Genomic DNA, 20,140 nt, shown 5'->3' with positions numbered 1-20,140 from the left:
CCTCTCTCAGCCTCCTTTTTGATATATATAAAAATGGGGATAACAGCATCCACCTTAGAGTGCTTATGCATAATAAATAAGATAATACATTAAAAAAATGTAGCATAGTGCTTGGTATATAATAATCATTTTATACATGTTAGCTACAATTGTACTAATAGTACCCTTACAAAGCTTAGATGTCCTTAGTTTATCACATTGCAAGGTAGAAATAATTTTTATTTTTGTATTTCTCTGCTACAGACTGGATTTTTGTGTCATCCCCAAATTCATATGTTGTAATCTAATCCTCAGTGTGATGGTATTTGGAGGTCAGGCCTGTGGGAGATAATTAGGTCAGGAGAGTGGAGCTCTCTTGAATGTTATCAGAGCTCTTATGAAAGAGACCCTGGAGAACTCCCTCACCTCCTCTACCTTGTGAGGAATGACACAGTGAGAAGAAAGCCATCCATGAATGAGGAAATGGAACCACACCAGACACTGAATCTGTGGGTGCCTTGATTTGGACTTCCCAGCCTCCAGAACTGTAAGAAATAAATATTTGTTGTATAAGCCACCCAGTCTATGGTATTTTTGTTATAGTGGTTCGAATGGGCTAAGACATCCTCATACAGCCTGACAAGTACCTTGAATGAAAAAAGTCACTCTTGATATAGCACTTACTGTATGCCAGGTGCTATTCTAAGTACTTGGTATGGATGAGCTCACTTAGTTCTTGTTATAGTTGTATGGAGTAAAAACTATTGATCTTTTATCTGCAATTCTGAAACCTCAAAACTAAAAGTTTGATTTGATGACAAAATCTGATCTAACGTACTTGAAGCTCTTTTTGTCTTTATCCTAACTAGTGAAATATTACTGTTTTGGTGCAGAAGTATTAAAGCATTTGATTACAGTTTACTGACCTAGACTCCACTTGAAGTGTTTTATATAGTATGTAATGTGTGCTGTGTTTCCTTTCAAAATCTAGAAAGTTTTCTGAATTCTGAAATGCATCTAGATCCAAGGGTTTTTTTGTTGTTGTTGTTAAGAGATTATGGCCTTATCCCTATTTAATGGATCAGAGATTGAGGGACAGAGAGGCTAACTAATATGCCCCAATGTCACACAGCTAGTAAATAGGAGATGGGATTTGAATCCAGGTGAGCTGGCTCCATAGCCTTACCTCCTGCACTCTACAGCCTCTGGTAGAGTGGGCACTAAGTGGCTATTGTGGATGTATGGACTTGTGGACTATTGCGGACTTGTTTCTCAGGTAAGCCTAAGTGGAGATGGACATCTGAAGACTGGGATATCCTTTCCTACCTTTACTTAATTTCATCAGCTGATATACATGGGGGCTGAGGAGTTTACTGGAAAAATAACTTAGAACGATGTCAATGATTCCTATTTAGATGTACGCACACAGAATAGAACGACATAACAGAATCCAGATCACATGGGGCTGTGGTGAACTGGGGCATAAACCACACTGAGAGAAGGCAGATAAACTGGGCTCTCATTGACAACCTGAGGGCCAAATGGTTCTAGGTCCCAGTGTTGGCTTTTACATGTACTTCAGAGAGAGAGAGGCTGTATCCCAAATAGTGCTTCTGTGACCCTTCTAAGAGAGCCAATAGAGAGCAAGATCCCTTTTTATTTCATAGTGGAGTCATGGAAATATGGCATCAATGGCAGTATTGTAGGCAGACTTATGAGAAGTAGACAGGACTGATTTGTGACAATAGTGTGACATTTCTTGTGACCTTTCCAAGATCCTTGAATGGAGGCCAAGGTTCTGCATTTCTGCAGATGGGGTTTGTCAAGCTAATGCAAACTAGTGGAACCTATTAATGAGGTCTCATTTGTATCCATAGGCTGATTTGGATGTATTTTTACTACAAAGATATTCACAGAAAGACTTTTCTTTCTCTATAATCTTCCATTTTAAACTCTTACACAGCATTTTAATTTAATGTGCAAAAGTTCATTTTGTCCACATAGTTTTGACTTGGACATGGAGAAAACTTCTTTTTTCTTTCAGAAAGTAGTTCTTTTCAGTATGAAGGTATACGGATTGGACCCATGAAATGCTACTGCACATATCCTTTTCATGACAGCAAGCATGTTCTTATGCTGTATGTCCAGATGATGGTCTAGAATCAGTATCAACCAATTTATAATCTGTGCCATCTGAACAGACATTTATTAAGTGTTTGTTTTGTGTATGCAAAGAACTTAACTAAGCACTTTGAGATACTACTACGAAAAAGGCAGTTCCTGACCCTAAGAAATGAATAGTCTAATGAAAGAGATAGAAATATGTACTAATAAAGAGTGGTAAAAAGGCCAAATACATAAATTAGAGGTGAACAAAAGTGAACAAAAGTGGGATAGGCTGATGTTGACTCTGAAACCAATGAAAGCTTTCTGGAGGAATAATTTATTGGATCTGGGCCTAGTAGCATGATCAAGCGTTTCAACAAGTAGAGATGGGAAGTAGTGGAAGTTCATGTAGTAGCCCTAAGAGGTGATTATATTATCTCCGTTTTACAAATGCAGAAATTGAAGCTCTGAGAGTAACTTGCCTGAGGGTGTACAGTAGTGAGTGGCAAAACTAATGTTTAAGTTCATCTGACTCCAAAATCTCTTTTCTTTCTATTACACAATATGCTTATTCTTGGTGGCAAGAACTGCAAGATGGAGAATGGAGGTTACATTCGGGTTTTGTGAGTATCCATTATAAGGAATGCAGTGCAGCAGTGGGCCTAGAGAGTTTACCTGGGCAGATGTGGAGAGACTTGAAGCCTATGTCAAGTAATTTTGGATGTTTTTGAAGTTAATGGAGAGTCACTGAGTATCTTTGATTGGGAGTGACAAGATTAGGAGTGTGCTGTAGCAAAATTTCTCTGATGGCAGTGTGAAGTATAGACCACTGGGCAAAGATCCTGGAAATCTGCAAAAAAGGAAAATTATAATAATGCTGTGTGGCTAGGGCAATGAGAATGGAAAGTAACGGATAGATAAGAGAGTCATTTTAGAAATAGATTCTCTGGTACTTGGCTACAGCCTCAAGTTGTTGGTAGAGAGGGAAGGAGAACAGGTAGAAATCAAAGATAAGACCAACATTTTGAGCTTAGTTGACTGAGAAAATGTCATGCCTTTAGCTGTGCTGTGTTACCTGAGGGAACAGAGGAGGAGAAACGAGTGTGGTGGAGAGAGATCCTTCCCCAGTGCCTTCAGAGGGAGTGTGGTCCTGCCAACACCCGGATCTCAAACTTAGAGTGTCTGGAACTGAAAGACAATAAATTTCTGTTCAAGCCACTTAGTTTGTGTACTTTGTCAGGACAGCCTTAGCAAACCTATATGATTATCATGATACATGTCAAAACCAAGATTATTGGTATATATTAATATTAACTTCAGACTTCATTTGGATTTCACCGATTTTTTCATTAATTTTCTGTTCTAAGATCCAATCAATGACACTACGTTGCCATTTCCTTGTCATGTCTCCTTAATCTCTTCTGGTCTGTGACAGTTTCTCAGTCTTGTTTTTCATAACTTTGACAGTTTTGAAGAGTACTGGCCAGGTAGCCTGTAAAATATCCTCTATCTGGGCTTGTGATGGACTGTGTAATTAGACTATGGTTAAAAGGTTTTTGCAAAGAATATCACAAAGGAAAAGCCGCCTTCTCATCACATCATACCACAGAGTATCTGTGGGTTTTGACACATGCATCGGGGAGTACATGACATCCACACGACATAGCTGGTGACGCTTACCTTCATCACTTGGTTAAGGTGGTGTTTGTCAGGGTTTTCTGCTCTAAAGTTACCATTTTTCCCTTTTCATACTTTATTCTTTGGAAGCAAGTCATTAAGTTCAGCCCACACTCAAAAGTTGAGGGGACTAAGCTCTACCTTCTGGAAGGGTGCTGTCTACATACATTATTTGGAGTTCTTCTGTAAGGAAGATTCTCTCTTCTCCATTTATTTATTTATTCAGTTATTTATATCAATGTGGACTCATGGATATCTATTTATTTTTGATTAATTTTTTTATTGTGGTCATAATAGTTTGTAACATTGTGAAATTTCAGTTGTATGTTATTTGTCAGACACCATATAAGGGTGCCCCTTTACCCCTTGTGTCCACCCCCCACCTACCTTCCCCCAGGTAACCACTAAACTGTTCTCTTTGTCCATAAGTTTGTTTATGTTCATGGATATTTATTTTATTCTTTGGGTTACAATCTAATATCCTATTATTTGTTTTCTTACTCAGATTATTCTGACTTTGGCCATTAGGAATACCTTCATTTTGGCTCCTGTTTCTCTTTGATATGACCCCATCCTTTTAATTTTTAAAAATCAAGATCTGAGCTCTGGGAGTACTTTTTGCTACTGGAGTGTCATGGCTTTCTCTCCAGGAATAGAGCTAGGGTAAAGTATGTATATATATATATATTTAGAACACATGTGTACTGTATACTAACCTACATATACGTACATATCTATAATTGTTCCTGTATTTATCTATGTGTATATATTAAGCTAAACATGAGTTCATACCGATGTCTCTGACTTTAATCCAAGGCAGAGTTTATTCTAGCTTTCCTGTCTTGATTATCTGTAACTGTCCACCATCTGTTACTTATTTAATCCCAGTGTACATGCAAAGCAGTTTCAGAATTGCTAACCACCCCCTAGGAGAAACAGATTTACCAACTAGAGCGTTGATGTACAGTTCCTTTTGTATTTTTTCTTAGAGTTTCTAATCAAACCACTGTTTTCCAAAATTATTTAGGTCAGCAACCCTGCTGCCACTGCAACCACCATGATCACTTCAGTGAGGTTATATCATACATGAGTACTTCAGTTACATTTATTTGTCACCATCTGCATTCCATGTTGGAATCCCCTCACATCCTGGCTGATTTTTAAAAAACATAATTTGTATACATTAAAGTTCCCTCTTTGTTATGCATGTTTCTGTGAGTTTTGGCAAATGCGTAAATCATGCATCCACCACCCCAAGACCGTATACAGCAGTTCCATCACCCTACAAATTCTCCTGTACTTCCCCTTTGTAGTCAACCACTTCTCCCACCTCCAACCACTGATCTGTGTTATGCCTCTATAGTTTTGTTCTTTACAGAACAGAACATCGTATGAATGGAATCATACATTATAGAGGGTCTGGATTCTTCCATTTGGCAAAGTGCATTTAAAATTCATTTATGTTGTTACATGAATTGATAGCTTGGTCCTTTTTAACACCAAAGAATATTCCATTGTAGTTTATCTATTTTCCTGTTGAAGAGCATCTTGTTTGCCTCCAGTTTTTAGACAATATGAATAAAACTGCTAAACATTTGGGTATAGGTTTTTATGTGAATATAAGTTTTTAATTCACTTGAGTAAATACCTAGATTGCTAGATTGTATGGTAAGTCTATGTATAACTTTACAAGAGTTTGCCAAATTGTTTTCCAAAGTGGCTGTACCATTTTCCATTCCCACCAACAGTGAACAAGAGTTCCTGTTGCTCTGTGTACTTGGCAGCATGTTATTGTCTGTTTTCGGATTTTAGCCATTTTAATCTGTGCATGGTGGTATCTCATTGTAGTTTTAATTTGCATTTTCCTAATGATAAATGATATTGTGTTTCATGTGTTTATTTGCCATCCCTATATCCTCTTTTGTGAACATCTTCAGTTTTGTTTGTTTGTTTTTTTACTGAGGAAGATTAGCCCTGAGCTAACATCTGTGCTATTCTTCCTCTACTTTATATGTGGGTCGCCACCACAGTGTGGCTGATGAGTGGTGTAGGTCCACACCGGGGATCCAAACTTGTGAACCTCAATTGTAGAATTTATCTGCTAAATTCTATGAAATGAGAAATTTTTGTAATATTCTAGCTGTTCAGTTTAACAGGGACCAGAAACATCATCCAGAACTAACTAGTAGGTGTTAACTTTTAACCTAATTTTCTTAACAATGTTAATTCTGAAACCTTTCCCTAAATCATTTAGGTTATATTTTGCTACACTCATTTTCAAAAATATTTTTCTGAAAAGTTGCAGAATGACCAAGGTCGTGTATTGAAATGGGTATAATCTCTAAAAACAACATTAAAATTATTTTAAAATTGTGTGAAAGATCACTGCTGAAAATTCAGAAATCATAGTACAAAGAAGAAAATTTAAATAACCAACAATCCTATCCAAGTCTAATCACTAGACATTTTGGTATATTTCCTTCTGATTTATTGCATGTATTCATATTTGCTGTTTTTGACTCTTCTTTTTTACTTTGCATCATATTATGAAACTTGTTATTACCATTGAATATTCAAACATGTTTTTCAGTAACCATACAGTGTTGTCATATGAGTAACATGGATTAAATGATAGGAGTACCATATATTAATTATTGTGTATTTTTGATATTGTAAATAATTGTATGAAATATCCTTTTTTGTTCTTTGAGACATTCCTGAGTAACCAAATATTCGTTATGCCTATGGTAGAAAATTTGAAAAATATGGAAAATCACAAAGAAGGTGGCCCCAAATCATTGTTTATAATTTGATGTATATATGGACATTCTTTTATTTTCTATGTATGTATATATATTTTTAACAAGATTATACTCTAATATAAATATTTCACTAGATTTTGGCTTATTTTCTGAGTATCAATTTCTAAAGTAGAATTATTTCTTCAATGTAAGAATGTTTAAAAGACTCTTCATACACATTGCCAAATTGCTTTCCATTTACACTTTCCCCTGTAAGTGCTTTTGCTTTTAAAGGTTATTTGTTGTCGGTTATGTGGCCACTGCAGTTGTATTTGTTGACGTAAATTATAGTTCCTTGTATCCTGGGTTCTGTCTGTATTTGGATCTATTCTCCTTTAGCAGGTCAGTAAACTTGGCTCATATATTTCATCAACATTACAGAAAATGAAACGACATTTGGAAGTCTGGTTTCTTTTGTGATTTTTGTGTATTCTTTTCTTTTATCAAAAATTTTTCCTTAGTATCAGTAAGATAAGACAATGAAGAATACAGTTTTCTAAGTCATATAGCTTAGTACCTTTTAAACCTAATCTATTGCCCTTTAAAAAATTATTTAAAATATTGTTTTGAATAGGAAGTAAATATGTATGGTACAAAATTCAAAAAGTTCGGTGGGGCCATACAGTAAAAAGTCTTCCCACCTCTGTCTCTCGGATGCTTGATTTTCCTTTGTGGGAGCAACTATTTTAGCAATGTCTTATGTAACCATCTAGAAGTATATTTTCTATATAAGTTTGTTTGTGTCCACGTACACAGTGGGTGGGCAGCCTAGTAAACACACTGTGCACTTGGGATTATTCCATAACAGCGTATGGAGAGGTAGCTGCCTTGCTCTTTTTAAAGGCTCCATAGCATGCATATGTATGAATGACTGTTATTTAACTAGTCTTCCACTGATAACATTTGGGTCATTTCCAGTCTCTTGCCGTTACAAATGACAATGTGGTGACTATCCTTGTGTGTATTTCATTTTGCCTGTATGTAAATATACCTACAGGGTAAATTTCTGGAACAAGAATTACTGTCAGTGTGTATGCTTTTAAAAACGTGTTGTCAGAGTGTATTCCTAGTTCTGTAATAATTCATTCTCCCACAGTATGTCTGTTTCCTCACAATTTAGACATTATAGGATGTCAAACTTTCTGATATTTGTCAGTTTGGTTAAAAAATATATCTTACTGTAGTTAGAGTTTTTAAGTTTTAATTTGAATTGAAGAGATGCAACCTTTTCTGTTGGTTAACAGCCTTTCCTGTAACCCTTTTAAGTGAATATAAATTATTTTATCTGATAATGAATTTTAAGAAAAATTAGCTCTAAATATGCAACATTATTTTATAAAAGAGGACTTAAACATTGTGTAAAGATGTTGCTTAATGTCATCAAAATATGGACTTCTGGGCTTTATTAGATTTTAGTTAATTAGCGTGTTTGATTTTAATTGGCTTTCTCCAGGTAAAATTTTCCAGTTTAAGCTGACTTTGAATTTTATGTTGCACACTGTCCCAATGTGAGGTTTAAAGCATTGTCCTTAGATAAAGGAATGTATTAAGTCTGGTGGTGCTATTAGCCCTAATAGATGTGTATAGCAGAGTCCTGAGAAATTGCTATGTAGTTTAAAATGTGTTCCTCCCAGGTTTTATAGTCGTCTTTTATATTACACGAGCAGTGAGACCTGATGATTGTTATTATGTATGAGGCCCTGAGTGAGTGTATAGGCAAGTTCTTCACAGCTATATGATATGTAAGTTTGTCGTTTTATAATCTGGCCTCAAACTACTTATGCTGCCTACTTTCCCATCATTTTCTCAACCAACCTTTATTCCACTCATGTTTAACATCTTAATATTTCCAAATACTCAGTGCTTATGTTTTAGCATGTGCTATTTTCTAGGATTCTCAACCCCCTTTTTCTTGGCATACATCAAGGCCCAGCTCAAATATCACTTTTTTCCACATTGTCAGTATCTGCTGTAGTCAGAATTATTTGCCCTCTCAGTTCATCTTTGCTTTCCAAGCACCTAACATAATGCTTGGTATACAGTAACAAATGAAAAGATTTAAGAGCATTTCATAGTCCAGGTAATTCTGGGATTGAGTGCTATTCTAAATAGTTGACTCAGTTTACTCAGAAGTAAAAATTAAACTTAAGAGGTATGTATTTTCTTTGGAATTGTCCATCTACGGTCTAAATGACTTTAGAAATCTTTGGCAGATGTATCTAGTTATTCATTCAGTTGGTTACCATTGTTAACGTAACTTTTAATGTACCATTGTGTGAAAGATTTGCATTCACTGTATATGTTTTGGTCTTGGCATGTGACAAAAACTTAATAAATTTTATCCTAAAGTTATTCTTTGTTTACACAGAGAATGTCAAAGCACACAGATGCAGCAGAAGTACTATTGGAAAGAAAAGGTTGTGCAGGAGTGATAACACTAAACAGACCAAAGTTACTAAATACACTGACTGTCGGTATGATTCGGCAGATTTATACACAGCTAAAGGTTTGTAATTTTCTTAAAGCAATTATATGGATCGTTTTAAAAGTATATCTTAGTAGAACGAAGAATAGTTCTCCTTTGGTCACTGGTTCCTTAATTCTTCATTTGATGAGTCTCTTTTCCATTCCGCTGTGTCTGTTTGGGACACCTTATAATATGTTGTTAATAATTGTGAGACAGAGAAAGAAGCCAAGTGTTCCAGATTAGAATTGCACCAGAGTGGAAGAAAATAGAAACTTCCATGTTAGTATACTATATTTTTACTAATGTAGTCCAGTATTGCATTAACCTTTTGAACAACCGCATCTGTCCAGCTATGTCTCTTCCTTTTGCATATGTTTTTAATTGCGAGTAGAATTCATAGAGCCTCTGTTAATTTTTCTGTGTCTGGTTAACTAATTTTTTATTTGGTCCTTTGTTGTAGCCTTTTGAATTTTCTTTGACTCTTGATTCTTTCATCCTGCTTATTTATTAGCTATCCTTACCCCAGATCACTTCTGGATTTGATCATTATAGGTGATTTCACGCTGTTGCTTATAAATATGTCAGTACAACAGACCCCTATATCACCACAGTAGAAAGGGTAATGCTCTCTTATCAGCAATCTTTGGGTTGATGTAGTCATCAGATTTATAAGCTTATGTAACATAATATCATTAAGCTCATATTTTTTCATCTTGGTCTCAAAATTGTCATGGCAAAGATTTCAGATGCTGTCATGAAATTTGAATCACAAAATGTACTCATCTAACAACTTTGTTGTAACTGCCTCTAATTTATGTCAGAAAAGAAAATGAAGTCGGGATCCCTTCTTCTAGATATGCTTTATAAAGCTTGTGCTTTATATATATATCCATATATACCTCTCTATACACGTGTATGTGTGTATATATATGTATATGTACATATGGGTTATCTTTAATGAGTTTGTATTTATAATATGCTTATACCATCTTCTTTTGCATTTGGATAGAAGTGGGAACAAGATCCTGAAACTTTCCTGATCATTATAAAGGGAGCTGGAGGGAAGGCTTTCTGTGCTGGGGGTGATATCAGAGGTAAAAACTTTTTTCCCTCTCACCTAAATGCTTTTTTTCCCTAATAAAACTGAGACACTGTTAGCAAATTTTTGTAGTATTTCATAATTTGCTTTACTTTTGAGAATTTTTTTGTTATAAAGTTAATACATTCTTATGTAGCTAAATTAGAAAAAGGAGAAATTTAAAGACTTACCTTTTGTAGTTAATATTAGAAAAAACGAGGAGAAGAGTGATTTTTTAAAATTACTTACTTCCTTTCAAATATCTTATCTTTCTCCCTGACTCATTCTAAACAAAATGTCCAGTTAACGGTAGGTGAATCCACTTTTTACTTTAGAATGGCTGATATTAAGCAGTTCAGTTTGTCACCTCACCTGACAAGCTGGCCATGTTGAGTGACTTGCCGTTCTCCAAACATGACATGCTGTCACATATTTCTATGACTTTGTGCTTTCCCACTGTTTATGGTCCCAAAGCAAGAATGTACTAATTATAGCATTTATCCTATTGTATTGTCACTAACATGTGTTTAAATAAACATGCTGAGATAAAAAGATTAATTCTCCTTTCTAATCATTTAGGTCGATCTGTCTGTACACATTTAACTATTAAAGACAAAAGAAAGAAATGTTTGTTCTTAGGATCAAAGTCATGTACTTATTTTTCCACCACTGGTTGTCAGTATTTTATACATACTGAAAACTATTTTTTACATTTTGTATTTTGTTTCTTGTGGAGTTGGTAGTGTCCAGGGATGGTTTTTTCCTTATGTTTTTGTTTTGTATATTTGTTCTTTTGTGTTGTAAGATAATATTGTTTGCGTTGATCTATTTACCAAATTTATAAGTTTATGTAAACCAGTATATTTGGAATGAGAAGAAATAAGCTTGATTCAGGACATAGTTTCACATACCTATTAAATTTAAAGTTACTGAATCGTAAAATTGCAGTTAAAATTTTTCGATTACTCAGACAAATCTTTGTTAACCGAATCGTTTTTGAATTTATTGTTTTGCCCACAACATGAATAATTTTAAAACATTGTGTATCAGCCTGGAATTAACTTTTTCTCTGGAGTTGAGCATATAATCTGGTCAGTTTACTGAAGGGCAGAGCCTTGTGTATTGATTTGAACTTCTTCTGACTGTGAGCTATTTTTGCATCTAGGCCTAATTTTATACTGATGTTAGAAATACAGTTACAAATTCTAGAATTATTCTAGTTACATGTATAAAGCAATGGCAATTCCAGGAAATTTAGTTTCTTTAAAGATCATAATCTAAGACAATAAATCGGCACCCAGCAAATTTTTTTAAAATGGTATGAATGTCATTTAATTTTAATTTATATGGAGCTAATTGATTAGAATAAGATTAGAGGAAACCTAAGAATATTTGAGGTAAAAGAGCTTCATTCCACAAGCAGTACAGTTTACACTCTTTTCCTCTTGAAATTGGTAAGCAGTGATAAGGACTGACTAAAATACAATAGATGAGGGGTTTTTTGGGGCATATGTCAGTGAAAGCCTCAGAGTAACAAAACTAGGTATCACATCTTTCTTTTAAAAACCAGAAAAAGAAGTCAACGTTTGGAATATTTTGAAGGAAGATATATCAGAGTTTTAGAGTTAGTCTAAAAATCTATAAATAGTCAATAATTTATTTTTTTGGTAATTTATTATTTTTTTATTGAAATCACATTGGTTTATAACATTATATAGATTTCATCTGTACATCACTACATTTTGGCTTCTGTACAGACTGCATCGTGTTCACCACCAAAAGTCTAGTTGCCTTCCCTCACCATATGCATGTGCCCATTTACCCCTTTCCCCTCCCCATGTACTCTCCTTCCCCTCTGGTAACCACCAGTTTGTTTTCTGTATGTGTGTGTGTGTTTATCTTCTCCACAACCCCTCTAATGTTTGTTATTTTTTGTCTTAGTGATTATGAACATTTTAACGGGTGTAAGGTGGTATCTTAGGGTAGTTTCAATTTGCGTTTCTCTGATGATTAGTGATGTTTAGCATCTTTTCATGTGCCTGTTGGCCATCTGTATGTTTTCTTTGGAGAAATGTCTGTTCATATCCTCTGCCCATTTTTTGATCGGGTTGTTTGTTTTTTTGTTGTTGAGTTGTGTGAGTTCTTTATATATAATGGAGATTAACCCCTTGTTGGGTATATGATTTGCAATTATTTTCTCCCAGGTGGTGGGTTGTCTTTTTGTTTTGATCCTCCTTTCCCTTGCCTTGCTGAAGCTCCTCAGTCTGATGAAGTCCCACTTGTTTGTTTTTTCTTTTATTTCCCTTGTCCAAGAAGACATGGTATTCAATAATATCCTTTTAAGATCGATGTGAAAGAGTGTACTACCTGTATTTTCTTCCAGAAGTTTTATGGTTTCAGGTCTTACCTTCAAGTCTTTGATCCATTTTGAGTTAATTTTTTTGTATGGCGTGATATAGTGGTCCACTTTCATTCTTCTGCATGTAGCTGCCCAGTTTTCCCAACATCATTTATTGAAGAGACTATGTTTTCTCCATTGTATGTTCTTAGCCCCTTTGTTGAAGATTAGCTGTCTGTAGGTGTGTGGTTTTATTTCTGGGCTTTCAATTCTGTTCTGTTGATTTGTGCCTGCACCAGTACCATGCTATTTTACTGCCATAGCTTTGTGGTACATTTTGAAGTCAGGGATTGTGATACCTCCAGCTTTGTTCTTTTTTCTCAGGATTGCTTTAGCTATTTGGGGTCTTTTGTTGTCCCATACGGATTTAGGGTTCTTTGTTCTATTTCCATGAGGAAAGTCATTGGGATTCTGATTGGAATTGCATTGAATCTGTAGATTGCTTTGGGTAGTATGGAAATTTTAACTATGTTTATTCTTCCGATCCATGTGCCTGGAATCTCTTTCCATTTCTTTATGTCATCATTGATTTCTTTCAGCAATGTTTTATAGTTTTCACTGTATGGGTCTTTCACCTCCTTGGTCAAATTTATTCCTAGATATTTTATTCTTTTTGTTGCAATTGTAAATGCGATCATATTCTTGAGTTCTCTTTCTGTTAGCTTGTTATTGGAGTATAGAAACACAACTGATTTTTGTAAGTTGGTTTTGTACCCTGCAACTTCACTGTAGTTGTTGATTATTTCTAATAGTTTTCCAATGGATTCTTTAGGGTTCCCTCTATATAAGATCATGTTGTCTGCAAACAGCTAGAGTTTCACTTCTTCATTTCCTCTTTGGATTCCTTTTATTCCTTTTGCTTGCCTAATTGCTCTGGCGAAAACCTCCAGTACAGTGTTGAATAAGAGTGGTGAGGGTGGGCACCCTCGTCTTGTTCCTGTCCTCAGAGGAATGGCATTCAGTTTTTCTCTATTGAGTATGATGTTGGCTGTGGGTTTGTCATATATGGCCTTTATTATGTTGAGGTAATTTCCTTCTATCCCTGTTTTGTTAAGAGTTTTTATCCAAATGTCTATTGGATCTTGTCAGATGCTTTCTCTGCATCTATTGAGATGATCATGTGGTTTTTATTCCTCATTTTGTTAATGTGGTGTATCACATTGACTGATTTGAGGATGTTGAACCATCCCTGCATCCCTGGTATAAATCCCACTTGATCATGGTGTATGATCTTTTTGATGTGTTGCTGAATTCAGGTTGTCAATATTTTGTTGAGAATTTTTGCATCTATGTTCATCAGCGATATTGGCCTGTAGTTTTCCTTTGTAGTTCTTTTCTAAGTTACTTGCTTCTACCTTGCTGCCCTTAGTATTTTTTCTTTTTCATTGACTTTTGCCAGCTTCACTACTGTATGGTTTGTAGGAGTTCTTTCTGCATTGACAAAGTTAGGAGATCTGGTGGCAACCTTCATGTTAATTTCCATCTCCTTCCCTAGGTTTGGGAAGTTCTCCGCTTTTATTTCCTTGAACAAGCTTTCTGCTCCATTCTCCTTCTCTTTCACCTTTGCAATACCTGTAATCCTTATGTTGCATTTCCTAATTGAGTTGGATAATTCTTGGAGACTTTCTTCATTTCTTTTTAGTCTTAGTTCTTTCTCCTTGTTCAGATTTCTAAATTTCTATCCTTGATCTTGCTGATTCGTTCCTTGATAATATCTGCTAAAGTGTTCAGGGAATCTATATTCTGCTTTATCTCATCCATTGTGTTTTTCATCTCCAATAATTCTGCTTGGTTCTTCTTTATAGTTGCAATCTCTCTTTGAAGTAGCTCCTGAACTTGTTGAATTGTCTATCTGTATTCTCTTTTAATTCGTTTAGTTTTTCATGGATAGCTATTTTGAATTCTCTGTCCTTTATGTTATAGTTTTCTGTGTCTTCAGGATTGATTTCTGGGTAGTTGTCACTTTCCTTGTGGTCTGGAGATACAATGTAATTTTTCATACTACCAGATGTCATATATTTGTGCTTCCATATTGTGGTAGTATTTGATTGCCACTTCTACCTTGGGCCACTAGTTGGGAGTCAAGAGCTGTATATTCTGCACCCACTGCGAACTGAGGGGACAGCTCCAAGGTGCTGTGCTGTGGCGTTGGAGCAGTGGGTGGGTGGGAATGGTGCTTTCTTCTCCTGCATGATCTCAGGGGCGTCTCACTCTGCCCTTGCTATCTCGTCTCTTAGGGTGTTGGCTTGATGCAGACACCCCTGTGATAGCTATTCCCCTCTGTGAGGGACTTTTCCCCAGGCTGTGAGGGACTTCAAGGATCTATGGCGTTCCCTTGGAGGGCCTCCCCACTTTCCTCGCTGTGACTGTGTCACTGTCCTTCCATGAGGAAGAGAGGCATTCTCTTACCTCAATCCACTCCACTTCCTCGGAGTGCTCCAGTGCCTCCACCTTCTGACGTATGACTGTGTCAGTCTCTCAGATGTCTTTTCTGTTGTATGGATGTCCTCTGTTGGAATATGTATGTCCTTTTTGTTGTATCTTTGGGAGGAGAGCTCACTCTGCCATGATGCTGACATCACTCCTCCTCTGCACATTTTTTGATCAGTTTGTTTTTTTGTTGTTGAGTCGTATGAGTTCTTTATATGTCTTGGATATTAACCCCTTATCAGATATAATTTTCAAATATTTTCTCTCAATTGGTGGATTGTCTTTTCATTTTGTTGATGGTTTCCTTTGCCGTGCAGGTTTTTAGTGTGATGTAGTCCCCTTTGTTTATTTTTTTCTTGTTTCCCTTACCTGAGGAGACATAGTATTCAAAAAGATGCTGCTAGGACTGATGTGAAAGAGTGTACTGCCTATGTTTTCTTCTAAGAGTTTTGTGATTTTAGGTCTTACATTCAGGTCTTTAATCCATTTTGAGTTTATTTTTGTGTATGGTGTAAGATAATAGTCTACTTTCATTCTTTTGCACATGGCTGTCCAGTTTTCCCAACACCATTTATTGAAAAGACTTCCCTTTCTCCGTTGTATGTTCTTGGCTCCTTTGTCAAAGATTAGCTGTCCTTATTTGTGTGGGTTTATTTCTGGGCTCTTGATTCTGTTCCATTGATCTGTGTGTCTCTTTTTGTGCCAGTACCGTGCTGTTTTGCTTACTATAGCTTTGTAGTATATTTTGCACTCAGTGAGTGTGACACCTCCAGTTTTGTTTTGTTTTTTTTTTCTTAGGATTGCTTTGGCTGTTCGGGGTCTTTTGTTGTTCCATACAAATGTTAGCATTCTTTGTTCTGTTTCTTTCAAAAATGTTGTTGGGATTGCATTGAATACTGTACATTGCTTTAGGTTAATTCTTCCATCCGTGAGTGTGGAGTATCTTTCCATTTCTTTATGTCTTCTTCAGTTTCTTTCAACAATGTCTTATAGTTTTCAGTGTATAGGTCTTTCACCTCCTTAGTTACATTTATTCTAGATATTCTTTTTGTTGTGATTGTAAATGGGATTTTATTCTTGATTTCTCTTTTTGCTAGTTTGTTGTTGATGTATAGAAATGCAAATAGTCCACAATTTTTATGAAACTCTTTCCCATAAAAGAAAAAATATGTATATTATGGATTTAATTTTTATTTTAGTCGGTAATTCTCATAGGGCTTAAGGACAGCAAAGGCATTAAGCTTACAGTATATGGAAGAGAAAGCTTTGAAAGTAGTCTTGACATTGACTAGAGTAGGAGTACAGTAGATGTGAACTCTGGATAATGGGAAATTGCAATAGAAATGAAACTATTTGCTAGTATTTATTATTCAGATATTTACTGAGCACGTGTTTATTAAGCTGGGCAGTAGTATGCTATGGCAATGACTTTCAGAAGTTATATTGCCATTGATATTATTAATAAATAAGGATATTACTATCTCATTTACCTCTCTATCCTCACCTTTTACCATTCTCCTTTAGTCCTTTAAAACTGTGTATTTCTTGGTTTCATTCATTCTTGCCTGTGTGACTTCCTTGGTGTTCCTTCCTCTACTCGGAACTTTTTCCTGTCATTTACTAGGAAATCCCTACCTATTGTTTGAATTTGGCTCACACTCATCTCTTCTGGGAAGCCTTCCTTTAATTCTATCTCTCATGCTTCCGTTCCTACAGTATCCCAGCCTTACACTGGGCATAGCGTAAAGAGTGTATTTTAATAGTCTGTCTGTCTTATTAGTCTAAACTCCAGGGCACCCATCTTACACTGACATCTTATTATCTGCAACACCTAAAACAGTGCATAGTACCTAGTAGATGCTCAAGAAACGTTTCATGGTGAAATGAATGTGGCAGAAACACCTAACTAGATGGAAGATACTATAGAACTGTGTGTGTGTACACACATATGCATATATTTCTCTGTGTATGTATGTATAAATGTACTTTGTGTTAAGATATATTCCCAGAGGATGTGTATATCCAGCAAATGTTTTTTCAGGTGCTGCAGAAAACAATCAAAAGAAAATGCTTTTTGGGGCCAGCCCCGTGGTGCAGTGGTTAAGTGTGCACATTCTGCTTCTCGGTGGCCCAGGGTTCGCCAGTTCGGATGCTGGGTGCGGACATGACACCGCTTGGCACACCATGCTGTGCTAGGCATCCCACATATAAAAAGTAGAGGAAGACGGGCACAGATGTTAGCTCAGGGCCAGTCCTCCTCAGCAAAAAGAGGGGGATTGGCAGCAGTTAGCTCAGGGCTAATCTTCCTCAATAAACAAAAGAAAATGCTTTTGGTAGCAATATATAACTTCTAATTTAAGTGTAACACTTTCTAAGAAGTTCTTAATAACATTTTTGCCCAGAAGTTTTGACATTGGACTATGCATCTGGGGCTAACTGTAATATTATCTGTGGTGTGGGCAACCTCAAAATTTTAATAAATTATTCTAGAATTTCCCCCTGTTGCTTAATATCACAATATTTTAAAGTTGTTCTATTTGCCTGTATTGACTGTAAAACACTTCTTTTGATTTGTAATTCTTCCTTTCTTTCTTTTTCTTTCTTTTTTTGGTAGCAATTTCAGAAATTGGAAATAAAAACCAGAAGATACTTCAAGATTTCTTCAGAGAAGAATATATGCTGAACAATTATATTGGTATGTGTGCTCTGCTGAGGGCTTTCAAAATGGAATCAAGAAATAAGCTACATAGTATGAATTGTTAAAAATGTAATCACTAGGCCTTCTTTAGACTGGTAATGACTTTATTTATTTGTTTAAATACATTTTTATATTCATTTTGTTAATTGACATAACATTAGTTTATAACATTATATAGATTTCAGGTGTACATCATTATATTTCGATTTCTGTGTAGATTTCATCATGTTCACCACCCAAAGACAAAATACCATCCATCACCATACACAAGTACCTAATCACCCATTTTCCCCTCCTCCCTCACGCTTTGCCCTCTAGTAACTACAAATCCAATCTCTGTTTCTAGGTGTTTTTTGTTGTCATCTTCTATTTATGAGTGAGATCATGTGGTATTTGACTCTCCCTCTGACTTATTTTGCTTAGCAGAATATTCTCAAGGTCCATCCGTGTTGTCACAAATGGCCAGATTTCATCCTTTTCTTTTTTTTTTTTTTTATCACTGAGTAGTATTCCATTTTGTATGTATACCACATTGTCTTTATCCATTCATCCCTTGATGGGCAGCTAGGTTGCTTCCAAGTCTAGGCTCTTGTGAATAATGCTGCAGTGAACATAGGAGTGCATATATCTTTATGCACTAGTCTTTTCGTGTTCTTTGCATAGATAGCCAGCAGTGGAATAGCTGGATCGTTTGCTAGTTCTATTCTTAATTTTTGAGGAATCTCCGTACTATTTTTGATAGTGGCTGCACCAGTTTGCCCTCCCACCGGAAGTATATGAGAGTTCCCTTTTCTCTACATCCTCTCCAGCAGGTATTTCTTATCTTGTTGATTATAGCCATTCTGACAGGCATGAGTTGATATCTCATTGTAGTTTTGATTTGCATTTCCCTGATAGTGATGTTGAACATCTTTTCATTTGCCTGTTGGCCATCTGTATTTCTTCTTTGGAAAGATGTCTATTCATACCCTCTACCCATTTTTTCATCAGGTTTTTTTTTGTTTTTGAGATGTATGAGTAGTTTATATAGCTTTGCTGTTAACCCCTCATCAGGTATATGGTTTGCAAATATCTTCTCTTGATTGTTAGGTTAACTTTTCATTTTGTTGATGGTTTCCTTTGCTGTGTAGAAGCTTTTTACTTTGTTGTAGTCCCCTTTGTTTATTTTTTCTTTTTTTCACTCGCCTGGTCAGACATGGTATTTGAAAATACACTACTAAGACCGATGTTGAACAGCATACTGCCTATGATTTCTTAAAGAAGTCTTATGGTTTCAGGTCTTACATTCAAGTCTTTAATCCCTTTTGAGTGTAGTGTAAGATAATGGTCCAGTTTCATTCTTTTGCATGTGGCTATCCAGTTTTCCAAACACCATTTATTAAAGAGACTTTCCTTTCTCCATTGTATGTTCTTGGCTCCCTTGTTGAAAATTAGCTGTCCACAGATGTGAGGGTATATTTCTGGGCTCTCGATTCTGTTCCATTGATCTGTGTGTCTGCTTTTCTGCCAGTGCCATGCTGTTTTGCTTACTATAGCTTTGTACTATCTTTTGAAGTCAGGGAGTATGGTACCTCCAGCTTTGTTCTTTTTTCTCAGGATTCCTTTGGCTGTTTGGGGTCTTTTGTTGTTCCATATAAATTTTAGGACTCTTTGTTGTATTTCTGTGAAAAATGTTATTGGAACTTTGATAGGGATTGCATTGAATCTGTAGATTGCTTTAGGCAGTATGGACATTTTAACTGTGTTAATTCTCCCAACCCAAGAGCACAGAATATCTTTCCATTTCTTTGCGTCTTTTTCAATTTCTTTCAATGATGTCTTTTAGTTTTCAGTGTACAGTCTTTTCACCTCTTTGGTTAAATTTATTCCTAGGTATTTGATTCTTTTTGTTGCAGTTGTAAATGGGCTTGTATTCTTAATTTCTCTTTCTAATTCTTCATGGTTAGTGTATAGAAGTCACTTTTGTATGTTGATGTTGTGTTCTGCAACTTTACCATATTCATTTATTATTTCTAAAAGTTTTTTGTTGGATTCTTTAGGGTTTTCTATATATAAAATCATGTCATCTGCAAATAGTGACAGTTTCACTTCTTCCATTCCAATTTGGATGGCTTCTGTTTCTTTTTGTTGCTTCATTACTCTGGCTAGGACTTCTAATACTATGTTAAATAAGAGTCGTGAAAGTGGGCATTGTTGTCTGGTTCCTGTTCTTAGAGGGATAGCTTTCAATTTTTCTCTATTGAGAATGATATTAGCTGTGGGTTTGTAATATGTGGCCCTTATCATGTTGAGGCACTTTCCTTTATACCCATTTTATTCAGAGTTTTTATCATAAATTGATGTATCTTGTCAAATGTTTTCTCTGTATCTATGGAGATGATCATGGCATTTTTATTCTTCATTTTGTTAATGTGATGTGTCACATTGATTGATTTGCAGATATTGAACCATCCCTGCATCCCTGGAATAAATCCTCCCTGATCATGCTATATGATCTTTTTAATGT

At 35.7% G+C, this 20,140-nt stretch overlaps 1 protein-coding gene across 2 annotated transcripts in view; it reads left to right on the top strand.

Moving 5' to 3' along the window:
- Positions 1-20,140, top strand: part of HIBCH (3-hydroxyisobutyryl-CoA hydrolase) — a 98,967-nt gene that overhangs the window by 7,390 nt on the left and 71,437 nt on the right. The window contains exons 3-6 of one of the 2 annotated variants that reach the window (XM_008516521.2): positions 244-526; positions 8,932-9,069; positions 10,040-10,124; positions 17,551-17,631. In XM_008516521.2, the coding sequence (XP_008514743.1) occupies positions 8,935-9,069; positions 10,040-10,124; positions 17,551-17,631 (301 nt within the window). In that variant the 5' untranslated portion in view covers positions 244-526; positions 8,932-8,934. The remainder of the gene's footprint in view (positions 1-243; positions 527-8,931; positions 9,070-10,039; positions 10,125-17,550; positions 17,632-20,140) is intronic. The other variant, XM_008516520.2, reaches the window with a different exon arrangement.

The sequence above is a fragment of the Equus przewalskii genome, chromosome 17 (genome assembly GCF_037783145.1).
Source record: "Equus przewalskii isolate Varuska chromosome 17, EquPr2, whole genome shotgun sequence".
NCBI classification, from domain to species: Eukaryota; Metazoa; Chordata; class Mammalia; order Perissodactyla; family Equidae; genus Equus; species Equus przewalskii.
Note: the sequence above shows the minus strand (reverse complement) of the source record. Positions and strands in the feature narration are given on the sequence as shown.